This window comes from Aspergillus mulundensis, assembly GCF_003369625.1.
Source record: "Aspergillus mulundensis strain DSM 5745 chromosome Unknown scaffold_6, whole genome shotgun sequence".
NCBI classification, from domain to species: Eukaryota; Fungi; Ascomycota; class Eurotiomycetes; order Eurotiales; family Aspergillaceae; genus Aspergillus; species Aspergillus mulundensis.
The window spans coordinates 1,452,166-1,477,763 of record NW_020797894.1 but is presented as its reverse complement, the minus strand read 5'-3'; the positions used below and the strand labels follow the sequence as shown (position 1 = coordinate 1,477,763).

Below are 25,598 nucleotides of genomic sequence, written 5' to 3'. Positions count from 1 at the left end.
AACTGCACCTGCAGCAGTCGAACTCCGCCATCCAATCGGACTCATTCTGCAATCCTCAGGTTCCTGCATGGATGCACCGGACTTTGCATGCACGGTCCAGAACTGCAACCTTGGTTGGCTGTGCCGGAGTTCCAACTCCGATAGATTGAGTTACGCTGCAGTCAGCCCTAAGCCTCGCACGCGGCCCCTGCCCAACCACGCCATGTTGACATACGTCCGGAGTATGATGTAGCCAGGCAGGCAGGCGCAATCTCTTATCGCCTATTAAAGCTCATTCGCCTACCTGGCTCCCTTCTAACACCACTCAACCCGTCTGTCTTTATCTGACCAGTTGGGCCCAATCATAATGCGGTTCCTGTATCAAACGCTGGCATTGGCCGCTGCTGCCCGCGCGGCCAGCGTGAGCCTCGAGTCCCTCTTTGGCCCGTACTTGTCTCCCGGGACTGAAATCGCTGAGCTCAACGACACGGACTTTGACGACGTTGTCTCTCCGCGATGGTCTGAGTGGAGGCCCCCTAGCTGGACGGGCGCGATCAAGCCTGCGACCGAGAAGGACCTGCAGGAGATTGTACGTCGATTTCATGGCTTGATGAGGTGTCGTGCTAACCACGTAGGTCCGCATCGCCGTCGCCAACAACGTCAGCTTCATGGCGACCAACGGCGGCCATGGCACGAGTCTGATCTATGGAACCGTCAACGGCCTCGACATCAACCTGGAGAACTTCAACAGCGTGGACATTGACCTCGAGTCCAACACCGTGACTGTCGGTGCTGGCGCGAAGCTCGGCGATATCACCATCCCGCTGTATGAAGCCGGCAAGGCCATTCGTACGCTCTCCTACCCACATCATCAAGGACACTTCTGACAGCAGCCCAGCCCGCGGCAACTCGCCCTGCGTGGGCGTCATCGGCGCAACCATCGGCGGCGGCATCGGGTACGAAACAGGCCTCTTCGGCCTGGGCGTCGACGCCCTCACCTCCGTCCGCCTGGTCACAGCAACCGGCGCCCTCGTAACCGCCAACACAACCCACAACGCCGACCTCCTCTGGGCGATCCGCGGCGCCGGCGCAAACTTCGGCATCATCACCGCCGCAACCTTCACCATGTCCCCGCAGCCCAACAACGGCAACGCCGTCATCGGCTCCTTCGTCTACAACTCCACCGCCTCCCTCGGCGTCTTCGAGTACCTCGCCATCCTCGACGACGTCCTCCCGCCAGAACTAGGCGTGCAGCTATCCGTCTCCTACAACCGCACCACCAACGAGACCCTCCTAACCGTCGACATCAAGCACTTCGCCGGCTGGGACACGTTCGTCGACCACTTCGAGTCCGCACTAGCACTCAACCCCATCAGCGCAAACGTCACAAACGTCACGCTAGTCCAGCTCTACGACGGCCTCGACGGCCCCTGCCAAACAGGCGCGTACATTTCCGGCGGCACAATCGGGCTCGGGCGCACGGACCCAGCCACGCTGCAGGAAGTCTTCGACGACATGACGGCCTTCTACCGCCAGTACCCGGGGTACATCGGCCAGACGCTCTTCCAGCGGTACGCAAACAACAACACGCTCAAGACGCCGGCCCACACGGCCGTGTACCCGTGGCGCGACACGAAGATGTTCTGGCTGCACGAGAACATCTACACGGACCCCGCGCTCGAGAAGCCCACGAACGAGCTGCTCGTGAAGCTGAGGAAGAAGTTGCATGCCACCAGTGGGTTTCCGCAAGACCAGCCGCATATCTATGTCAACTATGCGTTTGGGGATGAGGGGGCTGAGGCGTGGTGGGGGGAGGAGAATCTGCCGCGTCTTTCGTTCCTGAAGAGGAGGTGGGATCCCAAGGGGGTGTTTGGGAGGGGGACGCCGATTCCAAGGTTTTAGGACTTCATGTCTAGGTAGAGGGTCGTGGTGCGAGGGAGGACATTTGACAAGGGAGAGATCAGGACATTGAGGAGGTCGGGTTTGTTTGCCAGTGTACTCGAAAGCTGGGACTGTGCTAGGCGAGGCGAGATGTGCATCGAGGACATGGATGGATACCGTATACAGAGTAGATTCACCCAGCCTCCACCGTAACATAAACATAAACATAAACATGAACGAGCCCGTCCGAGCGGATGCAGGAGACTCCGGCATCCGGGCACCATCTATCTAGTTCAGGGAATGGCAGAGACAAGTCCAGAATCAGAATCAGAATCGGAATCCACAATCTCAGACTTCATACGACTGGAATGCTCCGGTGCTTCCGGTGGCTTGCTGATCCCCCGACCTCCGACTGGCATCTAGGCAGGAATAGAATCAGTGGGTCCAAGTTATATAGGGAGGGCTGTTCTGGATTGACCACTTGATGTGACCGACTACGCCTCCCATTGAGGGGTTTGCCTCAGCTTAATCTATGCAGTCCCAGTCTGAACCCTAGTATACACTCCACATGGGCCTTGGAACTGGCTGAGTAGTGGACAGGGTTTGACAGCTGAAACAAAGACAGCATAGATCTCCGCACATCCAAGGTGGTTTCGCTGCAGCTGGCAGAAGGGCATGTACCCAAGGTGTTTCGTTGCAGCTGACAGAAGGGCATGTTCTCCCAGGATGGATATTAAAGCAGCACAACGCCCCCGTCCAGAGATCTTCTTCCATCAACCAAACCAGCCTCCTCAGCTTCAAATACCAGTACCCACCGATTCCTGCATCCAACGCAATGGCCAACCGCAGCTCCGACCGTCCCAAGGTAGCGCTTGTCACGGGGGCAAATGGCATCAGCGGCCATGCCCCTGGTCGAGCACCTGATCCGGAGACCAGACACCGAGTGGTAGACCAACCGACGCCCTCCTTGCAGATCCGTCCACTGACAGATAGCAATGATGCAGGTCCAAGATTATCGTGACGTCGCGCAGCCCCCTGCAGAGCTACTGGGTCGACCCCCGTGTCGAGTTTATCGCGCTGGACTTTCTGGAGCCCCCGGGAGCCCTCGTGCGGAAGATGCAAGCCATCTGCAGTGAAGTCACCCACGCCTACTTCACTTCGTACATCCATAACGTCGACTTCTTCAAGCTGGCCGAGAAGAACGGTCCGTTGTTCCGGAACTTCCTGGAAGCCATCGATGCAGTGTGCCCTGGCTTGGAGCGGGTTTGTCTCCAGACTGGAGGGAAGGTATGCATATGCACGCAGTACAGGAAGAAGAAGACCATGCCCAGATACCCTATGGTTGCTGACACCTCGCCAGCACTACGGCGTGCAGTTCCAAGAGCCCACTTCCCCCCTGCACGAGGACCTCCCTCGATACCACGGCCCCGGCGCGGAGTCCATCTTCTACTACCAGCAAGAGGACGACCTGTTCGAGATCCAGAAGCGCAGAAACACCTGGCACTACAACATCATCCGCCCCTTTGGGATCGTCGGCTTCACGCCCCAATGTCAGTCTCAGTATCAGTCAGCCCTGTAGCCCTCCAGCCTGTTCAACCCCCCACCCACAACCCAGCTAACCCAAGCACCGTACGGTCCCCTAGACGCCGGAATGAACGAAGCCATCCCAATAGCCCAGTACTTCCTCATCTGCCGCGCGCTCGGCGAAGCCCCACGCTGGCCGGGCCCCCGGGCCACCTACCACGCCCCGCAGGCAGCGTCCTACGCGCCGGGCATCGCCGACCTGACCGTCTTCGCCACAACCACCCCGCACTGCGCAGACGAGGCATTCAACCACGTCAACGGCGACGCCCTGATCGCCAAGTTCCTCTGGCACCACCTGGGCGCGCTCTACAACGTGCCCGTCGCCGACGATCCCGCCGCCGATCCCGCCGCCGATCCCGCCGCCGATCCCGCCGCCGACCCCGTCGCCGACGCCGACGCCGACGACCAGTTCGACCTGGCGGCGTGGGCGCGGGACAAAGAGCCGGTCTGGGAGCGCATCGTGGCGCAGTACGGCGGCTCGCGGGCCTCGTTCCGGGCTGAGGCGTTCGCGGCGATCGCTTGGATGTTTCGGCCGGCGGGGTTCACGACGCCCCTTGTGGGCTCGGTGCGCAAGGCGCGGAAGGCGGGCTGTGCGCGTGTGGACGATTCGTATGACATGTGGACGCAGACGCTGCGGGCTTATGAGAATGCGGGCGTTTTGCCGGATCATCGGCTGTTTCAGCGGAGCTGAGTTTGATATATTTATATTTATATATGGTTGGTGGAGACTCAGGACACGGCAGTTAGGGCTAGGTACATGTTCTTGAGCTTACTAAGCGCGGACAGTGTAACTACTGCTTTAGGTCTGTTCAGGAGGCTGCTAGAATATGAGCATTGGATATACCGGCGATGTTGGCCTATGCCTCGCCTGATGTGCATAGGGGACTGTGGAGTGCCAACAGGAAATAAGGAAATATTCTATGGCGTCTGGTAACTGTTTAGCGAGAAGGTATACGGCATAACCATACAATGTAAAACCACCTCAAGCCCCAAACTCCACATCCAACGCAACCAAACAAAAAAGAAAAAGGTCTAACTGAATCATCCACTACGACCCTCACCACCTCAAGCAGCAACCGCGATCGCCCCGCTCACGCCCTCGAAATGCGCACTCCGCTCCACCACCATCCCCGCCAACGCCGCAAGACTCACGCTCTGCAGGATACTAAATATGCTCACGTCACACGCCGCCTGGAGGACCAGCATATTGCGCAGCTCCACGGCAACCAGCGAGTCGACGCCATACGCGCTCGGCGGTTTAGCCAGATCGATGTCCGCCACAGGGACCATGAAGATATCCGCTAGCTTGGTTGCAATGGCGCCGCCGACATGTTGAGCCGCTGTGTCAGGGGAGTCTGCGGACTTGAGTTTTGACGAGAGCGGTTCAGATTCGCCTTCTGCTGCTGTGGTCGCGGTAGATTTAGTAGACGCAGGCTTGCGGTACCGCAGCGGCATGAACCGCGCGTCGCGGCCCATTTGGCTGTCGCTGCTGGGGTCCCAGTGGCTTCCGGGGCCGGAGTTCAGGCCGAGCAGGAGCTGCGGGCGGCCGAAGGGGTGCAGGATGGATGTCGCCAGGGTTGCGAGGATGGAGTCCTCAGACAGCCGGAGGGACTGTCCGACTTTCCGCAGTCTGTCTGCGACGGTCCGTGATTCCGCGACGTAGCCTACGTCTTTGATCACGCCCATGTCGAGCGATACGGCGGGGAGGCCGTGTGCGGTGCGCCAGCGGGCCAGGGCGTCCTGGTATGTTCCGCCTGCGGCGTAGGAGGCTTGACTTGCCCAGCCGAGGATCGCGGAGAGGGAGGAGAGCATGACGAAGAAGTCGAGGGAGTTGCGGGTTGAGAAGCGCGTGTGAAGGTTGCGTGTTCCGGCGACTTTGGGCTTGATGGCGGCGTTCCAGTCGGCTATGCTCATTTGCTCGAGGATGGAGTCCTGCAGGACCATCGCGCCCTGGATCACGCCGCGGATGGCGGGGAGGCCGAGGGTTGAGGCTGTGGTGAGGGCGCGGTCGAGGTCGTTCTCGTCGGAGACGTCGCAGGATATGGCGGCGACGCGGCAGCCTGCGGCTCGGAGCTGGTTGATGAAGGGGCTGCTGTTTTGTTTGCCTGCGCTTCTGGAGAGCAGGATGAGGTTCTTTGCGCCGTGCTCGACCATCCAGTTTGCTAGGGAGCGGCCGAGGCCTCCGACGCCCCCGACTAGGAGGTACGATGCGTCGGGACGGAGTTTGGGTGTAGCTGGGCGAGGGAGGACCTTGACTTCCTCGTCTGGTGCTGTCGAGAGCACCAACTTTCCCAGGTGCTTTCCTGTCTGCAGGAGACGGAATGCCTTGTCGACCTGGCGCATCGGGTACACAGTCACTGGGTGGACGGGCTTGATGATGCCCTGGCCAGCCAAGCGTGCAAGCTCACTCATGACGCGATGCGCTTCGTTTCCGCGCCGGCGGAGGAGAGTCATCATGTCCAGGGAGGTGAAGGAGACGGCCCGGGTGAAGGTGCCCATCTCAAGCAGGCTGTTCTGCTCGAGATCGCGTTTGCCGATTTCGACGAAGGAGCCAAACGGCGCGAGGACTTCGAAGCTGGCTTGGAGCAGAGACCCGCCGAGGGAGTTGAGGACGCAGTCGACGCCCTGGCCGTTCGTTGCGGCGAGGACAGCGGGTGCGAAGGAGGCATCGCGCGAGTTGAAGATGTGGTCGTCGGGGATGCCGTACTCGTTGATCAGGAGGTCGCGCTTCTCTTGTGAGCCTACGGTTGCGTACACCTCCGCGCCGAGGTAGTCCTTAGCCAGCATCACTGCAGCCTGTCCGACTCCTCCAGCCGCGGCGTGGATGAGGACGGACTGTCCGTGAGACAGTCTTGCGACCTGCACCAAGGCCACATATGCTGTGGTGAAAATCATAGGAATGGACGCTGCGTCTTCGAAACTCATCCCCTCGGGCATGTTTATCACACCATGCCATGTCACCCGTGCACGAGAACTGAACGGCCCCAGCAGCAGCGCCATGACGTGGTCTCCCACCGCGAACCCCTGCGCCGCAGCCTCAGCCCCAACGCGCGTGATGATACCCGCGCACTCGAGACCCATTACACGCTCCTTGAGCTGACCCATGGCAACCATGACATCGCGGAAGTTGAGCCCATACGCGCGGGGTTCAATCTCAACCATCTCATCGGGGATACTGGCATCAAGGGCGTCGGGGTCGTCGCCGAAGGCTAGTGTATCCAGTAGCCCGGGAATCCCGACTTCCAGTTTCAGTGGCCGCTTGGCTTGGAAGAGAGGAGCTTCGGGAATGGACTCGGGAGAAGCCCAGTCGGGGACTTCGGGCTCTAGGAGAGCATTCCAGACGACGTCCTTGTATAGGCGCGGGACGAGGAGGAGGCCGTCGCGCAGGGCGAACTCGCTTTCGATGGGGGCGGGCGTGTCAGCGGCAAGTCGGGAACTGAGGACGTGCACGATGGCAGAAATTTCAGCTTCACTGCTCGTATCTGACGGGTCCAGGTCAAGAGTCAGGAACCGTCGGCCGAGATACTCGGTGCGCAGGACGCGGACGAACCCTGAGGCGAGGGCGCTTTCGGGCTCTGTGCATTCCACTGCGCCGCCGCGGGTCAGCCAGAGAAGGCCTTTGCAGGCGAGGGCCATGGTCTTGATACCCTCTAGGTCGGTGGCGTCGAGGGAGGCTAGAACAGGCGCATCGAGCTCGCCGATGAAGACGGCCAGTTTGGACTTGAAGGTGTCTGCCGTGACAAAGGGTGACCCAAGAGACACAACTTCTGGGAGGGCATTCTCCCCAGCAGCCTGAGCAATAGCCTCTTGTAGTCCCTTCAGCCATTCCCCCTTTGGAGAGGCCTTATCACTCGTCACAATGACCACCTTGCTGGCACCCACCTTAGGGCTAGAGCTCACATCCACCGCCGTACTCATAATATTGCTGATCCCATATAGATCACTCTCCGTACCAACATTCACATCACGCAAGTCAATCTCCACGCCCGTGAACCCAGCGCCCTTAAGCACGCGATCCCACATGCCAATACTCAAACTGGGACTCGAGTGCCGCTCCGGCTCCTCACTCAACCACCACCCAGGCAGCAGACCAAAGATAAACTGCAGATCGATCTGGTCCTGCGTCGTCTCCATAAGCAACAGCGTGCCGTTGGGCTTCATCAACGACCGCACATTGCTCATGGTGCGATGCATGCTCTTCGTCGCGTGCAGAACCTGGCACGCAACGACGACATCATAGCTGCCCAGCTTGAACCCCTGCGCCTCAGGATCCTGCTCGATGTCGAGTTTATTGAATTCAAGGAGATTCCCCCACGTCGCGAACTCGGTGCGCGCGGCTTCGAAGAAGCCAGACGAGATGTCGGTGAAGTGCCAGCTCTCGCAGCGCGGGCCGCCGTCTTCGTCTGTGCCGAGTGTTTTCAGGGCGTGGCGAGTTGCGGCGCCTGTTCCCGCGCCGATTTCGAGGATCCGGGCGCGCGGGTTCTTGTGCAGCACGGCGTTGAGCAGGGACTTGAGCTGCTCGAAGGCGGGCTCGAGTCTGTAGGCGTTCGCGTAGTACTTGTATAGCAGGCGTCCCTCCATCATGACTTCCAGCGGGGCTCGCTCGCCTCGGAGGATGGGGAGGAGCAGCGGGCCAAGCTGGCAGATGAGTTCTCCGTCGACGGTCTGGGAGTCAGCGAGGGCGATGTACTTCTCTCGCACTGACGGGGAGTCATGGATCCAGGTGTCGCTGTCGGAGCTCCAGCGGCATGAGTTGGCCAGGTTGACGGTGTCTTGCATCCACTTGTAGAACTTGACGTGGTGGGACGCGAGATTCGAGATGTCCTCCTTCGTCAGGGCTGACAATGCATCGTGGCTGAAGTAGACGCAGACCCGGCGGAGAACCGTCTGCACCTCGATACTCCTGTCATCGGGGTTTTGGTCGCGGAGGGTATTGAGACGCTTGTCGATTGCGTCTTGGGCGCCTGGAAGGCCAAGCGAGAGGGCAAGGTCCGGGCCCCATTGCACGTTCGAGCAGAGTTCCTTCGTCCAGGGCTCCTTGTCTTCGGCTGGTGCGCTGCGGCCGAGCGATTGGCAGACAAGCCCGGTCATTTCAACCATGGCCTCTGGTCCGTCAACAACGCTGACGTTTGCCTCGTAGCTCTGCGCATCATGGTGCGGCATCTTGACGTTGCAGGTGAATGTATGCCCAGGGGCGCTGCTGATCTTGCTTGACACCCACAGTTTGCGGATCGATCGGGGCACACGGGCGCTGTCGTCGTTGGACGGATCAGAGCTGGGGACTGCAGCATATGAAGAGAGTACGATTGAGTCAAGAGTTGTCGGATGCAAGACGCTCATGCGCCCACTATCCTTCTTGCTCGACACATCGGCGATCTTGATATCGACGACACACTGCGGCTCCTTCGCCCGTCCATCCTGCAGGATACTCAATGTGTTCTGGAACATGGGGCCATGGTTGAGGCCCTTCGCTCGGAGGCTGGCGAACATGTCCTGCGGGTCAATGCGGCGCGTGTAGCCTGATTCATCGAGAGAGCTTCCAGCAGCCATGTGCGACTTTGTCTCGGTGTCAACGGTAATCAGACCCCTCGCGTGCTCCGTCCACTCACTGTCTGCGCTGACAGACCAGATCTCGAACTGCCTCCACCCTCTTGCGCCGATTGTCTTGCTATCCACAGACCGCAGGACCGTCTGGACTTCGACGCCGTCGGCGTTATCTGCAATGACCAGCGCCTGGTGGATCTCGACATCACGCAGCTTGAACCCTGTCACGTTCTCGGTACCGTTTATCGCAGCTTGCATTTTGATGGCCTCGATGGCGAGACACACGAAGCCAGCACCCGGGTAGAGGATGTTCCCCTGGACAACGTGGTCCCGCAGCCAGGGTGCTTCAGAGAGCTTGACGATGTGCCTCCACGCCGCGGCGTCGGGGTTTGTCCCTGGCTCTAGCGCACCAAGAAGGTCGTGCGGCTCCTGGCTGCGCTTGCGGTATGCGGCGTTGCGGCGCGACTCTGACCAGTGCCTGATGCTGTGGTTCCAGGGGTATGAGGGGAGGTCGGTAAGCACCTGGAGCTGGGGAAGACCGGATGGGAAGCTCAGATGCAGCAGGTCGACAGCGTGGCCCTTGGACAGAAAGTTAAGTGCTGCCGTGAGCATGCAGTCGCGCGCGTCTTCTTTGCGGACTAGACATCCCATGTATGGGATGTTGATGTTCTTGCTGTTGAATTCGGGCAGGGCGAGGATCTCCTTGATGGGTCCGCCGAGGGCTGTATGAGGCCCGACTTCGAGGATGACATCGAGGTTGCTGCTGTCCGTCGAGCCAAGCACCATGTCGCTGAAGGATTCAACAAAGCGGACAGGCTGGAGCAGACTGCGGACCCAGTGCTCAGGGTCAGAAAGGACTTTGGCGCTTGTCACCCGGCCACCGGTGACGGGGGACGAGAAGATGATGCTATCCAAGCTGCCCTTCTCAACTGCGTCAGTAAAGCCAGGAATATCCTGGCTCTTACCATTTACCTCAACCTCATCCTTCGCCAAAGCAGCACGGAGGGCCTCGCGATATGGGCCTGCGATCGGCTCCATATGGTGCGAGTGGTATCCTGTCTCAACCTTGAGCTTCCGTGCAAAGACGCCTTCCTCTGTGGCAAGCTTCTCAACTGCGACTATGGCCGACTCATCACCGGCAATGGTAATGCTGCTGGGGCTGTTGATGCACGCAACAACAGCCTTACCGGCGGACTTGCCAATCCGCTCCAGGTACCCCTGCGCTGCATCCTTGCCCACACCAACAGCCACCATCGCGCCTTTGGGCCCATCGGCACTTCTCAGCGTCGGATCGGCGGCCATGGCAGCGCGGTAATATGCGACGGCCATCGCCTGACGCAGTGAGAGAGCACCGACTGTATACGCGGCGGCGATCTCGCCGGACGAGTGGGATGTTACTGCTGACGCGGTGATGCCCCAGCTCTTGAGGAGGCGAACGAGAGCAATCTGCACGGCGACGCAGATGGGAATGCTGAGGCCTGTGTCGTTGACTCTTGTTGTTCCAGCATCTTTGCTCAATTCTTCTGTGAGAGACCAGTCCGCTCCTAGTTCGTTGAGGTACCGCTCTGCCTCATCTAGGGTTGCTCGGAAGACGGGGTAGGGGGTGATCAGCTCGCGGCCCATGGCGTGCCATTGTGCACCTTGGCCGGTGAAGACCATGCCGATGCGGGCTGGGGTGTCCGGGATCCGGACGGGCTTGGATGTTGGCGCTGGGGACTCAAGGGCGTCGATGACGGTGTCGAGAGAGGCTGAGTACTTAACGGGAATTGCGGAAACCCAGGAGAACCTCGTTCGGTGCTGGGTGAGGGTCCAGGCGAGGTTCTGCATGAGGGCGTTGACCTGCTCGGGCGTCATGTCCGGCTCTTTCTCCTTGCGCTGTTGCAGGTATTCCATCGTGTTGGAAACCATCCGCTGGCAAGCCTGTTCATCGCGGCCAGAAAAGAGCAGCACTTTGCTTTCTGTCTTGACCTTGGCCTTGCCATTGACATGTCCGTTTTCTAGCTGCCTCCTCGGTACTCCCTCAACAATAACATGGCTATTCGTCCCTCCATATCCAAAGTTATTGACACTCGCCCGCCACGGCTGGTCAGCAGGCACCGGCCACTCCTCCAGCCTCTCCGCAACCTTCAACTTCCACTCGTCCAGCTTCAACTTCGGATTCGGAGACTCAAAGTTCACGCTCGGCGGGATATACCCCTTCTCCATAGCCAGCACAACCTTGATAAGCCCCGCAAGACCAGAGGCAGCTTCTGTATGTCCGATATTCGTCTTGACACTGCCAATCCGCAGCGGCTGCTCACGGTCCCCAAAGACCGCCGCAATCGAGCGCGCCTCGATCGGATCACCGGTGGGAGTGCCCGTCCCATGCGCCTCGAAGTACTGCGTGTCTGCCGGCGAGAGCCCAGCACGTCGATAACATTCACGGATCAGCGCCTCCTGCGCTTCCTGGCTGGGCGAAGTAATGGTCTCGGTCTTTCCGTCCTGGTTCAGAAAGCTCTCGCGGATCACGCCACGCACTGGATCCCCATCCCGCAACGCATCAGACAGCCTCTTCACGATGATCGTCGCAACGCCTTCGCCTCTTCCGTACCCGTTCGCCCGTGAATCAAACGCGTAGCTCTTCCCGTCGGGGCTCAGCATCCCCAGACTCGAGAACACCTTGAACATATCCGGGCTCAGCATGATGTTGCACCCCGACACAATGGACATGTCTGCTTCGCCGGTCCGTAAGCCAAGGACGGCTTGGTGCAGCGCGACCAGCGCAGTGGAGCAGCCCGTGTCGACGGTCATGCTGGCGCCCTTGAGGTCGAAGAAATGCGATATGCGGTTCGAGGACATGGCGGAGAGGGTTCCGATTGGGAGGAATCGGGGCAGTTTGTCTTCGTCCCGGATTAGGCCTTCGTGGTAGTCGTGTGTGAAGACGCCGGCGTAGACGGAGGTGTTTGTGCCGGCGATGGAGGGGATTGTTAGGCCGGCTTTGCATACTGTTAGCTACCAGGATGGGCGAGGAGGGACGAGGGAGTACCATTTTCGAGAGCCTCGTATACAGACTCCAGCTGGAAGCGGAATTGCGGGTCGAGCGTCTGTCCCGACTGTTAGGATCCGGCATTCTTTTTATTGGAGAGCAAAGCGTACAGCAGCAGTCTCAGCGGAGTAGTTGAAGAATGCCGCGTCGAACAAGCCGACATCTTGCTCTAGGAAGTGAGCCCCCTTGACATGTGTCTATTCGCCCATCAGTACCGTGACATACCGGTCTACCCAAGTAGAAGGCGACATGGAGGGGTGTGAGCGTACCGTCCCCAACTTCTCACTATCAGGATGGTAAACGGCCTTATGGTTGAACCTGCTCTCAGGAATCTCCGACCACGCGTTCCGTCCTTCTGCGAGCATCTCCCATAGCTTCTCGGGACTGTCTGCGGAGCCGGCGAATTTGCAGGACAGGCCGATGATGGCGATGGGCTCGCTGGCGGGCTCTTGTGAATGGGATGTGCTACCCATGGTGGTTTGTCTGTGATGGAAAAGAGAGCGTTGGGTATAGACTGGGGTGGGTGGAATCTGGGCCAGTTGATGGGATGATGATTCCTGTCTGAGTAAACTGTAAAGAGCTTAGAATGGGTTCAGGTGTGAACAGGACCAAGCATTATAGTTGACTTGCTTGCTTCCTACTAAGCATAGCTTGGGCTTACCCTGCGTCTTCATGGCCCAGCCTATACGATTAGACTCCTCCGGCTCCAGCTCCGGAGAATAAGCCGTATGGACCAGGACTACTGCGGCAGCCAATGTGCATTTCCTGACTCCAGAAATGTCCGGCCATGTACGGTTCGATAGGGATGGCCACATCGATCACTGTCGAGCGGAGTGAGAGTCCGTCTTACTCCTACCCTAATCCGAGCAAAGTCCTGGAACTCCGCCAACTCCGCGGCTCCGGTCCACGCCAACATCAGCATTGGGGTCTTGATGAGATTTAAATTGGAGTACCGGTAGTTGAATTTAGGTAACATCTGTTTTTGGCTTCCGTCCTACAGTTAGAGACCCCGATTGCGACGGCATTGCCATCAACACACAGTAATCATTAGAGCAGACTGAATAACTAACATGAGGGCAAATTGCGCTTCCTTTCTCTCCTTCGAATAACCCTCCTTCTCATGTCTTATCACACCTGGCTCAGCGAAGGGGTCCGGTGATGGTATCAGCAGCCCTGGCTGAAGCAGCCTGTAGAGGAACCCGGATGGGGAGAGGCCTGGGCGTGGGCAGTCGAGGAGGATCTCTCGCAATAGGCTCACTCAGAAGAAAGCACGAGAAAAAGTTCAGTAGCGCATCGTCCTTTTTCTCAAAGCTATAGAGTTTGGACTGGCGTATGACAATATCCAACCCGTCCATGCAAGCATAGTAAAGACGTCCATGCTGAGGACCGACCAGAGAAGCCATCAGAACCTAGTGTTGTGGATTAGCGCAGTGCATAAAGAGATCCGGGGTGTGTAAGAGCATACAGGAAACCTCCGCTCATCAGGGAAAAGCACTTCCGTGTCTTTTAGGTCCAGGCCGGGACATTCCTTGGGGTTCGGATCCTGATAGCCGTCATCGAAGGCATCATCTTCGTCCTCCTCATTCTCATCCCAGACCCGAGGCTGACTCGCTCGGTTTCTCATGATCGTTATGATGGCGACGAGCTCGCCCAGGGCGATCGACCCGTCATGCCCGTTGCATGACTGGTGGGCGAGAAGAACAGCGTGCGGCATCTGGACCCCCTCAGGCTCCTTAACGTACTCGCAGATATAGGTCATCCAGTGATTCTCATACGACTGTCCGTCATGGTGGAAGCCCCTAGTGGCTGGATAAAGCGGATGAGGTGGACTAAGCAGAATAGTTAGGTATATTTACAAGAGATGAAGCTTCACAGTTAGGAAAGTGCGCAAACTTACTAGACAGACCATAATCCGCAGAGCTGCCTCAATGTAGCGACATTTGGGGGCAGGCGACGGGGGAAATTGCCCAAAGCCCACCGTTCCAAATAAGTCGCCGTGAATAAGGCGCAGTGCCATGGAGACCGTTTCGTGTGATTGATATTTAAGTTTTCTTGATTGGGATGTGCCACCGGGAGCGCAAACTCACGGTACTTTTGGATCTCGTCTCCGTAGAAGCCATCCGGATCGATGGGATGCTCAGCCATGAAGGAAAGACGACGAGGTTTGAACAGGAAGGGAGGGTCAAAATCCCGGCAGTGACTGGGTACATGGAGACCAACGTCGTCACCTAGATTGATCTTCTCCACGTCGGACGCTTCAAAATCAGCGGGGACAAGCCGAATCCTGTTCGCTTTGAGGAACGCAGCCGGGACAACATTGTCAGAATCCAGACGGCGATCCAACTTGGGCGGCACGACTTGCTTCCACAGCTTCTCGAGACGCTGGCGGATTTCGGTGATGGGAGCCATTGAGTTGAGGAGAGTTGAGGAGAGTGAGAGTTGGAAGTTGGGGAGAGTGAGAGTTGGAAGTGGAGGAGAGTGAGAGTTGGGAAGTGGAGGAGAGTTGGTGGGAGGTGGAAAGAAAGTTTCCTTGTGTTATGTCCCGGCTTGGCCACCGTAGGACCAACCATAGTATCAACAGAGCAAGTATCAACAGAGCAAGTAGCAACAGAGCAAGTAGCAACAGAGCAAGTAGTAACAGAGCAACCGCACAGTTACAAGGCATGACCAAGGCATTAGTTCAGTCCAGCAGCTGCAGGGGTCAAGGCCTAACCTCCTTTGTAACTATTCTTTCTTAACCAGGACCCTACTCTCTATTCACAACGGATTCCTCCACATTCTGTCCCTCCTACGCCCTCCTACGCCCTCCTACGCCCTCCCCATCGCCCTCTCAACAACCTCCAACGCCGCCAGCACCATCTCATCACACCCCCTCCTCCCCACAATCTGCAAAGACACCGGCGCATCCCTATACCTCTCCGGGCTGTACATCTCATACACAACCCGATCCTCTTCGTTCACAGGCTCATACCCCTCCACCTTGCCGTCCTTCACAGGGTCAACGCTCGTAACGGGGAACACAACGCCCGGGTAATCGAGCAGGTTCCACTGCGCCGTGTACCCCCAGTACCGCGACTGGTCGTGCGGCGTTGCGGCGCCAAAGGACGGCGGGCAGAGAATCACGTCGACTTCCTGATTCCCATCAGAGGCGGTTCTGTTCCAGGCGTTGGCGTAGAAGGCGCGGTAGGCGTCTCGTTCGGCGCAGAGCTAGTCCCGTCCACTTGTTAGCTGCCTCCTCCTTCCTTCTATGGTACAATGCTAAAGCCGGATGGATGGCCGTACCTTCCACAACTCATGCATATCCCTCTTCCGCACGCTCTTCTGCTCAGAGATAATGAACTCCGTCAGCGGGAGGACCGGCTCCCCGCTCTCCTCCAGTAACCCCAGCACCTCCTCGCCCCCATCAGGCCAGTACAGCGCCGCCGTGATCTCCCACGCCTTCTTATGGTCTAGGCCAGTACAATCCCATTCCACAACATCCATGCCGGCCTTCTTGCACGCCTCAGAGACTTCCTTCAACGCCCGGATCATAGGCGGATGCGGGCGCACGACGCCGTCCCACCACTGCACCGCGATCTTGAGCGGTCTGTCAGTGGGCAATGTATACGGTGTCCAGGGCTTATTCGTGAGGCCCGGATCAATCCGCCAGGGCTTGGAGCTCAGCGCGACCTGCATGAGCAGCGAGAGGGAGTCGCGCTCTGTCGCCATAGGGCCACATGTTGCCAGGATAGTCTCCTTACCGGCGCAGTGGCTGCGGGAGCCGGCAAGGGAGATGCGCTGCGTTGTTGGCCTGCATACATCACTGGGTCAGCAGACTTTCCAATAAGGAATACGTGAAATGGGCTAGGTGGAAACGAGGGCGTACTTGAGCCCATAGATACCGCAGTGCGCCGCCGGACACCGGATACTCCCTCCTATATCGCCTCCAATCCCCTAAAATAAACCGTCAGCCTCGACGTCGTCCACATCCACTGCCTCACAGCCTCAGGAGAATACGGGTACAAACCAACACACTCCCCCTCATCCCAATCAGCGCCGCCTCACCCCCACTACTCCCACCGGGCGTAAGAAGCCGATTATACGGGTTCACCGTGCGCCCGTAGACATTACTATTCGTCTCGAGGTGCATGATCGTCTGCGGCTGCGTCGTGCGCGCAAAGAACACACAGCCTTCGTCCCAGAGCGTGTCATAGAGCACATTCGAGCCGTGCGGCTTGTCGATCCACGAGACGTAGGATGCATTGGAGAGCACATTTTCGCCGACCATGCCGTGGTGTTCTTTTGTGGAGATGGGCAGGCCGAATAAGGCGCCCTTTGGCTCGGGGAGGGAGTCGAGGTGCTTTGCGCGGGATATGGCGGAGGTCCAGAGGAGGGAGGTGAGGCAGTTTGTCTGTCATCGTTCGCTCTTAGTTTCGAGGGTTGGGTTGGTGGGAGTGGGAGACGTACAGCGACCTGTGCAACGGCAGCCCGTCGCAAAAACGCCCTAGTCACCTCTTCCACCGAAATCCTCCTCTCACGGAGAACAGCAAGCAGTTCAGACACGGGTTTCTCGGTGATCTCAATCTCGCGCTCTGTCAGGACCTCCCGAGGCAGATTCCGCGAATTCAACGGGAGCTCGGCCTCGATTGGGAGGCCTTTAAGTGGTGGCTCGACCTTCGCGAGGGACGCATCGCGCGCTTCTTGCGCTTTGAGGGCTTTGTCTTGCCAGGCTTCGATTGCCATCTTTGTTTATCTCTAGTGGTGTGTGTCTAACAGAACTGACGGGGAGGGAGATGTCGTGGGGTTATGTAGCTGTCAGTTGGAGACGCAGATAGCCCTATCTACAGTTCTACACCTCTATCATACCAGACTTGGAGTAGGCAGGCTGATAAGCGTGGGGACGACGAACGGCACCAATTAGCTCGGTAGAGCATATCAGGCCTCTGCATCCTTACTCCAATGCACTCTCGCGGACTTGACGCCAGGCGGTGCTGCGCTGGGAGGGGTAGACTATGGTATGGTATGTATGTACCCCTGCAAGCATGGGCACGAACAGGACGCTTAGCCTGCAGCTCCGATGGAGTAAACTAAGAGCCGATCGGTCGGGTGTGCGCATGGTTATCAGATCGAAGTAGTTCCCTTGAGACATCGGAGATTATTTTGCCTGTTGGACAGATTGTGGGGAAGACTCTGGTGGAGGATCCTCATCGCACAGTGGTAAACTAGGGCTTCGGGAGGTTAGCTTGCCCACCGAGGTATGCTACCTATCTACCTAGCTACGTGAGGGACCTTGTTCCTAGAGTCGGGCTGTCGATTGCAGTTTTTACAGTTAAGATACCAAGAAAATCGGAATATAAAATGCAGGGAACAAGCGATCTTTTCTCTAAGCTCCCATAGGGACTAATAATACCTCACAACCTAACCTAAACAACACCTTCATACGCCTAGCCAGCCGAGCCATTCGAGCGGAACAGAACGAACATCTGAACCTCGCAGCTGCTCTATGAACATGAACGCGATCGCGATCCCGTAGCGTGGCCTCGTTCCGGCGAGATACACCACGAGAGATAAATCAAACATAAATCGCATCGCAGACAGGCCGAAAATTAAGCCACGCCTGCCAGTCTCGGAAGCATCCTTTCTATGTACTGAACTGACATTGAACCCGGTTTATTTTTAGTTGGTGGGGGTGAGCTTGACGGGGGGAACACCGATGCCGTTGGTGTTGCGGTAGAAGAAGACGCCGGCGTTCTCGCCCTTGGTGCCCTCGGAAGGCTCGACCCAGTGGCAGGCACGAGCGCTAGTCCAGAGCGCCTTGAGGAAACCGAGAGGACCGGTGTGAGCCTCAGTGCGGTAGTGGGAGCCCATGACCTTCTTGATGGCCTCGCTGGCCTCGTCGGCATGGTAGAAGGGGATCGTGCTGACGTAGTGGTGGAGGACGTGAGTCTCGATGATGCCGTGGAGGATGTGGCGGCCGATGAAGCCGAATTCACGATCAATGGTGGCAGCAGCGCCGCGGGCAAAGGTCCAGGACTCGGGCTGGTAGTGAGGAAGACTAGGGTCGGTGTGCTGGAGGTAGGTAATGGCAACGAGCCAGTGGTTCACCCAGAAATAGGGGATACCGTACCAGACGAGCAGGTTCATCCAGCCATACTTGGAGCCGAGCAGATACAGAACAGTACCGGTAATGGCAAGACCAATGTCACTGAGGACAATGAGCTTAGCGTCCTTGGCCTCGTACAGAGGGCTGCTGGGGTTAAAGTGGTTGACACCGGTGAAGTAGCCGTTCTTCTTGCCCTTGCCGCGGCCCTCGGGCTGGCGCTCGTGGTTGTTGTGGCCGGTGACGTTGGTGAAGAGGTACATGGGCCAGCCGAACAGCTGCTGGAGGATGGAGTGGGTGGCCGTAGCAATGGGGGTCTCCTCCATCACCTCGTTCAGGTCGTAGATGGTCTTCTTGATGCGGGAAGCGTACACCTCACGGGTCTTGGGAACGAACACCATGTCGCGGGCCAGGTTACCGGTGGCCTTGTGGTGCTTGCCGTGGGAGATCTTCCAGGAGAAGTAGGGGACCAACAAAGCGGAGTGGCAGATCCAGCCAACAGTGTCGTTCAGCACCTTGGAGGGAGAGAAAGCCTGGTGACCACACTCGTGGGCAAGAACCCAGACACCGGTACCGAACAGACCCTGGACGAAAGTGTAAAAAGCCCACAGCACAACACGCGCAGGATACGAGGGGACGGTCTCGGGGGTCACGTAGTTGTGGAAGACGTAGAAAACCGAGGCAAGAACTGCAACATCCCGGAAGACATACGACAAACTGCGGATGGCGGACCGGTTGTAGCAGTGAGCGGGAATGGCATCACGGATATCCTTGATGGTGTAGTCGGGGATCTTGAACTCGTTTCCGTAGGTATCGAGCATTTTGCCCAGGTCCTCCTTCTCAGCGTCCGAAGCCATTGACGAGAGCGAAGTCGAGGAGGGAGATTGACGGGGGGAGTCCAGCGGGGAGACGGAGACGGAGCTGGGGACCGAAGAGTCGGTGGTCGGGTTGCGGTGCAGCGCAACGCGCTTGGGGATGGCAGTGGACGACATGACGGCGACTTAGAGCTGGCAACGCCTGCGAGCCTGTTAGAGCTGACCGAGAAAAAGCAGAAGAGAATAACCAGCTGATGAAGGTGGGCAGGAGAAAAGCTCCGAAGATCACGCAGAGCTAGAGAGCTTGTTACTCACCAATGGACCAAAGAGCTCAAGTTACACGACTGGGAGACCTGAGATGGAGGGGGACAAGATCTTCAGATCGTCCTCAGCCCTTGACGAGACAAAGGAGGGTGTGGTGGTGGTGAGGGAGTGAGAGGATGGCCGGAGAACAAAAGGAGTTGTACACAAACGGCGAACTTAAGGAAGAAGAGACTGGGCGGGGGGAAGCTGCGAAAACCAGCGGGCAAATCACAGCCCTCGAAAAAATCGACACTCCTGGCACAATCGCAGGGCGACTGAGGCGACTCGGGAGAAAAAATGCAAAGCTGTGGAATCAACAAAGCCGGCCAGAAGGCGATCTCAAGCCTGTATTTTCATTACCGGCCGGTAACTAAAATTACTGTAAGGCAGGTGATTGGCTGCGCAGTGCTGTTCCTTGTTCTGCCTTACCCGGCTTTGCAAACACCAGTACGGAGTATACTCGGTCTTCAGGTCTGCTTTGTACGCTCGTTTGTATACAGTGCAGTAGTTTGCAAGTGAATGCATCAATGGATAAGGTTCCGCGCACTGTAACCCTAGACTTGCACTGCAGAGAAGACATGTCTATTATGCTGTCAGTGCTGAATTGAAGAAACCAGGACCCCTGGCTATTTGACTTTATCCTCCGCCACTTAGATTTGCTCCTCCCCGAACGCGAGTTCCTCCGATCCCCGTGCTCTCATGACTGGCAAGGAAGACTGGCAGGGATCCCTGGCAACAATCCATGAATTGTTTTTCTGTCCTTTGTATACTTACCATACTTACAATCCGACTCTTCTTCACAATCAGTGATACTTGATAGTCTTACTACAACCGCTAAATCGACTATTGAATACCTTAATCAAAACCCGGGGGTGGACTCAGTCGCCCATACACCGCCTGGCACAGCCAATCAAAAACATGGCACAACCCCACCTGAAGAAAATTGGCTTCTCAACAGTCTTGGCGTTCTATCTTATCGCAACCTTATCAGGCAACTCCGAGGCTTCATGTGTATCAGCCAGCCAGCCCTGCGGCCCTCGCCACATTCTGAACCGAACTGCTGCAATATTGCAGTGTGAATGCGAACATGCTCTAGCAAAGTTGTAACTTGTTGTCCTCGCAGTTTGAAAAAACCTGGCAAAGTGGAATTTCATCTGCATGACGGCTTTCCTTCGATCTCTCCGTTCAGCCAGCCATGGTGTTTGCCGATCAGATCTGCTACTCAGGTGCTGCAGTTTGTCTGCATTCGTCGCCGTACAGAGTAGTAGATAGGCGAGGCCTTGACGTGTCCTGCATGTGATTGATGTGATGAGGCAGAGGGATCCTCCTCCTGTTCTTCTGACCGTCTTTACTCCGTAGCTCTCTATCTTGCGTATAAGCTGGATCCTTCCAACGGTGCTTGTCATTGCTCGTGCTCTGTCATCAGAATCAGCCCAGGCATGAACAAAGTGGATGGCGTGACTCTGAAAGGGCAATCCCGAGCATCTCGAAGATCAGTTTTTGTTGGGGCGCGGCTGATTTCTGTTGAGGGTTCAAGGTTGGGTCTGTGGGGCGCTAGCGGCATTTAACCTACCGGAAAATTACCGGGCTGTAATTTATGTTTTTGCAACCAGACTTGCAGTTGTTGAACGATATATTGAGATAGGTAGTCTAGTAGGTAGTCTAGTAGTCGTTACTTTACACTATGCTGGATGAACTCGTCTCTCAGAATCAATCAGCCATGACCCATGTCCTCCCCCGGACAGACTCACCGTCGTGCCCCGCAGATCAGGTAATACGAGCACCGTCTCGCCGTGATTGCGGTAGTCGACCTCGCTGCCGATCGGCCTTCGCTGCACCGGGGCAGAACCCGCCACTGCGGGTGCACTGGTCGACGGCGACTGCAGCGGTGGCGGCACAAAGCTCCTGATCTCCAGTCCCGGGAGCAACAGATGGCCCGCTTTCTGCGGCAGCAACATCACTGCGAAGGTTTTCGTTTCGCCCTCGCTCGCAGTGAAGTTGCCCCTTCGCCGCCCACCAACCATCCAGTGTTCTGGGTTGGCGTGCAGCTCGTACGAGAACTCTAGTGGGCCGTCTGCGTTCTCGCGCTGATCGGGCGAACACCAGCGGCGGGTATGCGAGAGATGCAGCTCGGCGGTGATGGTTTGGCCTACGGCAGCGTGGGGTGCTTGCGCGGGGAGGTTTGTCAGACGCAGTTCTGCGGTATGCACTACTTGGATCTCGGGGATGTCAACAGGGATGATTATGTGGCGCCGGCGGATGGACGGCTGCGGCGGCAGGGTGAGGATCAGATGATTCTAAAGGTAAATTAGTATGACTTCAATATACAATAGGGAGAACTCCTTACATCATGCCACTGCTTCAGCCAAGCCCGTAGGCCGTCCATTGGCTCCTTCAGCGCGCTCAGCAATCCTTCCCAACGGACTGCTGCGTACGGCATGGCTTCGACCTCGCGCACAAGCCCGATGACCTCCATCTCCGGGTTTGACAGCTGGGTTCGGAAGGCATCGACAATGTGTGGCGTGAGCAGGGTCGTATACTGCGCGAATTCACTGTTGGAAATGCTCTCCTTGAATGTCTTCTCCACCTTGTCGAAGCACTCGTCGTCCACACAGGTGAAATCGACAGTAAGTCGTAAAGATCGTCTCGACCCAGGAGAAGCAGCGGTGTCTTTTCGCGGTTGGATCTTGTAGAGCAATGAGGCGGGTTGTTTGGGAAATACCCTCATGGCCACGCTCTCGCCGACGTTCGACTGAACCTGGTAGACATCCGAACTGGGAATGCTGCATTTTGACAGCCACAGCGGAATCATCGTGGCCGGGCTGATCGTGAACCGCGAGAACAGGATTTCTTTTTTGAAGACATCCTGCACATTGACACTGATTGGCAGAGCGGAAACAAAGTTGTGTGCGGACGAGTAGGCGAACAGTCCTTGTTCTGTTTCGTAGGTGACCTCAGCCCTTGCAGAGAGCGTTGCGGGGTGCTCCTCCACCGTGTATGGAATCCGAAAACGAACAACCGAGTGTCGTCCTAACTCGCTGAACTCGATATTCCCAGACTCACTGTTCGCTTTGATCTCGATGTTGCCTTCCACTACTTCTGCCTCTGCGACCCGTAGTCGAAGACCCGCGGTTGCGGGCCGTACTCGGAGAACTCCGCTCTTGATATCATTCCATCCACTATTAACCTCCAATTCGAGCGTGCGCATAGCCTCCAGGTTCACGAGATGAGGCGCCTCGATCCTTGCTTGAAGTCCTTCTGGAGGTGGGTAGCACAGGATATATGGTCGGTTGTCTGTTTCTTCGTCAACATCCTCCCTAAATCCCAGTGGTAGGCTTGCATTCGCTCCACCACTCATGGAAAATAGAAGATTTGCTGTCCGTATCTCGACGCGGTCGACATAGTATTTCCCTTGTAGAGTTGTCTATCATGATTAGTCGAATCCAGTGAGATGGGCAAATAACATACCGCTGAATCAACCAAGATCCTAGTCGGTGACGACTTGATAGTTGTCTTATCTGACACCTCTATCCAATGCTCACTGCTTTGAGCACTGGCACTAGCGCTGACGAGCCGAATCTTGATCGAATCGACATCAATGCGCTTCCCTAGCAGGAACCGTAGGTATAACTGTAGCTGAAATCCATCCTTATTCTTGTAATGGAGAATACCAGGCTTGACATTTAGGTCTCCAAAAAAATCTGCCAAGGGAGCAGTGACCTCCTTCTGGAGCTCACCAGCCGCCCGGAAGAGTTCATCCACATACTCAGAGAGCAGTGATTCCTCCGCGAAGATTTGAGACGCATCCAGGGTCTTTTGTCGGGTCGATAATCGGGACTGCGTATATGCAGCATATTTCGCCAAAAGCCGGCAAACCATCCGGACATACTCTTCATTCCGACCTAGCTCCTTCAGACACCTCGCGTACATCTCTAGCATAACACCTTCTAGAATAGTCCAGTGCTTGTTGCCATAGAATGGCGCAATCTGGTGGAAGTACGAAGCAGCCGCACCGTAGTCGCTCTGTCGGAAGCGTAGGACGGCCATGTCAGCCAATGCCGTGTGCGTCGAGTTTGTGCGGTTGGCCGCGATGTGGTGACGGTACATTTGATCTGTAAGCTCCTCATAGTGGGTACGGAACGCCTTTCTAGACCTTAGAGCCGCCTTTAACTGTGTCAGGTCGATGCCACTCAATGTGTTCAAATGCTGAGGCTCTTTCGCTGGCTCTGAGCTCTCGCCATCCAAAGACACTTCGGCCATATCCCCAGATTCAGGTCTCTCATCGAAAAGAAGGCCGAGGTCAGTCCAGCTCTCCTTCCATCCACATCTCCCAGCAATCTCTTCTAGAAGTTTTCGTGCCATCAAAAGCAGCTCACCCCTTTCCGACGCTAGCTGCTCCGAACCCGTCTTGGGTGTGAGTTTCGGGCCTTCGTATCCGGGTTGCTCATGGACAGATGAAAGAGAAGTTGGCGGTACCATTTCTGTCTTCACTGCACGAGACTGGCGGTTGTTGGGCATAACTAGTGAACTCTTGCGTTGCGGGAGATCCTGCTTCTCCTGGGATGCAACCACGGCGTGTAAAGCCGACTCGGGCAGTGTGAGCGCCGGTGTAAATGTCTGGCGCAGAATTTGCGACGCGGCGGCATATGCCCAAGACGAAACTAGATTGTTTATGATTTCTGGCTTTGCAGCATGTTCGACCCCCTCAAGGCCGCCTTCCAGATCAGTCCGGAGTGTTCTTGCAGCAAGGCCGATAAACTCAGTCGCTCGCTCGCAGGCTTCAGCCAAGAGCATCAAGTCTTCGGGCTTCTTCTTTCCTGTCCCTGACTTCTGATTAGAATCTATGTCCTCACCAACAACTGACGGCGCCCTTGATGCCCTAAGGAGGAGGGACAACTGCCGAGAGAAGATGTAAGTGCGAAAATCAAAGATGGAGATATTGCTGGAAAGAATCTCCTCTCGATAAGGTTTCCTGTTCGGGTCAATCGGGAAGTCCGCCGGCTCAATCTCAGGTATCGAAGCCATCTCTTCATCGTTGGCGTCAGTATCGTTAGCATTGGCTCGCGCATCCCAGGCAGCTTTCAAGGCAGCCTTTGCCCTTTCCCGCCAGTCCTTGCTGTGTGTTAGGAGGGCACCGCCATGCTGTTCACCAGAGCCCTGGAGTTGTTCCTGAATTGCCGCGTCAAGTCCAGCAGCCAGCTCATCGTACCCAACTAGCGCATCCTCAAAAAGCCCGACATTCTCGAAACCCCGAGCAAGGCCCTCCTTCAGGATGAAAAAAGTGCAAAAATTCCAACCGGGCAAGCTGCGCTGGGAGTCCTTCTCCTTGATATCCTCTTCATACTGTGCAACGCGAAGATCAAACGATGCCAAAATCCCATTCTTGACCTTCTCCACAAAGTCCTCGATCTGATCAGCCAGCTCCGGAGACTTCTGCGTACTCTCTGGCTTAGGAAGACGCAGCTGCGCCACCCGATCAACAGCGGATTTTGACGTCCCGTTGAAGTCGGCCTTGACTTTCTCCAGCACAGTCGTAGTCGTGCGACCCCATTTCGACGTCGCTACCTTCTCCGTCCCGTCTCCATCCTGGACAACGTGTAGAATAAGCCACTCGAACGCATCGTGCTTTTCCTGGCTCGTGGCGGCGGTGCTGGACGTCGAAGTCGAAGACGACCCATGGCTCTTAATCCACTCCCGCAGTGCCTTCCTCGCTGTATTCTTGTACGTGTCGTTATCGTCGCATCGGAGGATGTAAATCTTCAGGTACGGCGTCTGGCGCAGACCAGGGATTTGATGGCGGCGATGCGTTACAGAACCCCCAAGCGCAGAGCTCGATGACTTCGGCCTATCGTTTTCGGTGTTCGCTGGCGTGAACCCAATGCGGAGGGACTCGATCGATCGGACGGGGCGGGTGGGAGACTTCCAGTGTAGGTTGCGGAGGGGAAGTTTGTTGGCGATGACCGGCTGAACAGAGGAGAACAGGCCCGAGGGATCAGTATATTCGACTAGAGCAACGAAAGACACGAACGAGTGAGCTAAAGGATGCCGACTGAAATTCGGGGTAGAGGGTAATACCGGTGACACTGCTCGAAGCGGCCTGGGGTAAAGAGTCCATAATTCCCGCGCACTATTCAGGGGGGTGCTGTCGGCGCGCGATGGGCATTCCGGTCGGCAATCCGACGAGGATAGCCTATCCGCGTGAAAGTAGATAGTAGAAGGGCAAAGGAGTGTAAAAGCAGTCGGCGACGAGCCTGATTGTTGTTGTTGTCTCCGTGGTCTCGGTGGATGACCGCCTCCGCAGTCCGCACTCTGGACTCTTGGCACAAGTGCAGCGAATGCACTCAATAATATACAGCCCGTATGAGATATAAACCCAATGCAGCATGGA

The 25,598-nt window shown here is 56.9% G+C and overlaps 7 protein-coding genes across 7 annotated transcripts; 2 read left to right on the top strand and 5 right to left on the bottom strand.

Moving 5' to 3' along the window:
- Window positions 1–346: 346 nt before the first annotated feature.
- Window positions 347–1,881, top strand: DSM5745_06668 (FAD-binding oxidoreductase; the record flags this gene model as incomplete). The annotated part of the gene is made up of 3 exons (XM_026748684.1): window positions 347–568; window positions 615–828; window positions 878–1,881. The coding sequence occupies 3 exons, from the start codon at window positions 347–349 to the stop codon at window positions 1,879–1,881; spliced, it is 1,440 nt and encodes a 479-aa protein (XP_026602988.1).
- Window positions 1,882–2,695: 814 nt separating this feature from the next.
- On the top strand, window positions 2,696–4,135 carry DSM5745_06667 (SDR family oxidoreductase; the record flags this gene model as incomplete). The annotated part of the gene is made up of 4 exons (XM_026748683.1): window positions 2,696–2,806; window positions 2,902–3,147; window positions 3,221–3,410; window positions 3,504–4,135. 4 exons carry the CDS (start codon window positions 2,696–2,698, stop codon window positions 4,133–4,135), a joined length of 1,179 nt encoding a protein of 392 aa, XP_026602987.1.
- A 374-nt stretch (window positions 4,136–4,509) lies between these two features.
- On the bottom strand, window positions 4,510–12,486 carry DSM5745_06666 (type I polyketide synthase; the record flags this gene model as incomplete). The annotated part of the gene is made up of 4 exons (XM_026748682.1): window positions 4,510–11,963; window positions 12,014–12,071; window positions 12,124–12,210; window positions 12,283–12,486. 4 exons carry the CDS (start codon window positions 12,484–12,486, stop codon window positions 4,510–4,512), a joined length of 7,803 nt encoding a protein of 2,600 aa, XP_026602986.1.
- A 666-nt stretch (window positions 12,487–13,152) lies between these two features.
- On the bottom strand, window positions 13,153–14,422 carry DSM5745_06665 (uncharacterized protein; the record flags this gene model as incomplete). Its single annotated transcript, XM_026748681.1, has 3 exons — window positions 13,153–13,422; window positions 13,479–13,842; window positions 13,911–14,422. 3 exons carry the CDS (start codon window positions 14,420–14,422, stop codon window positions 13,153–13,155), a joined length of 1,146 nt encoding a protein of 381 aa, XP_026602985.1.
- Window positions 14,423–14,821: 399 nt separating this feature from the next.
- On the bottom strand, window positions 14,822–16,735 carry DSM5745_06664 (Acetamidase; the record flags this gene model as incomplete). Its single annotated transcript, XM_026748680.1, has 5 exons — window positions 14,822–15,220; window positions 15,296–15,803; window positions 15,879–15,946; window positions 16,020–16,403; window positions 16,460–16,735. The coding sequence occupies 5 exons, from the start codon at window positions 16,733–16,735 to the stop codon at window positions 14,822–14,824; spliced, it is 1,635 nt and encodes a 544-aa protein (XP_026602984.1).
- Window positions 16,736–17,668: 933 nt separating this feature from the next.
- DSM5745_06663 (oleate delta-12 desaturase odeA) lies at window positions 17,669–19,084 on the bottom strand (the record flags this gene model as incomplete). The annotated part of the gene is made up of 1 exon (XM_026748679.1): window positions 17,669–19,084. One exon carries the CDS (start codon window positions 19,082–19,084, stop codon window positions 17,669–17,671), a length of 1,416 nt encoding a protein of 471 aa, XP_026602983.1.
- A 1,808-nt stretch (window positions 19,085–20,892) lies between these two features.
- On the bottom strand, window positions 20,893–25,325 carry DSM5745_06662 (putative TMEM1 family protein; the record flags this gene model as incomplete). The annotated part of the gene is made up of 4 exons (XM_026748678.1): window positions 20,893–21,507; window positions 21,558–22,634; window positions 22,679–25,174; window positions 25,239–25,325. The coding sequence occupies 4 exons, from the start codon at window positions 25,323–25,325 to the stop codon at window positions 20,893–20,895; spliced, it is 4,275 nt and encodes a 1,424-aa protein (XP_026602982.1).
- Between the last annotated feature and the right edge of the window lie 273 nt (window positions 25,326–25,598).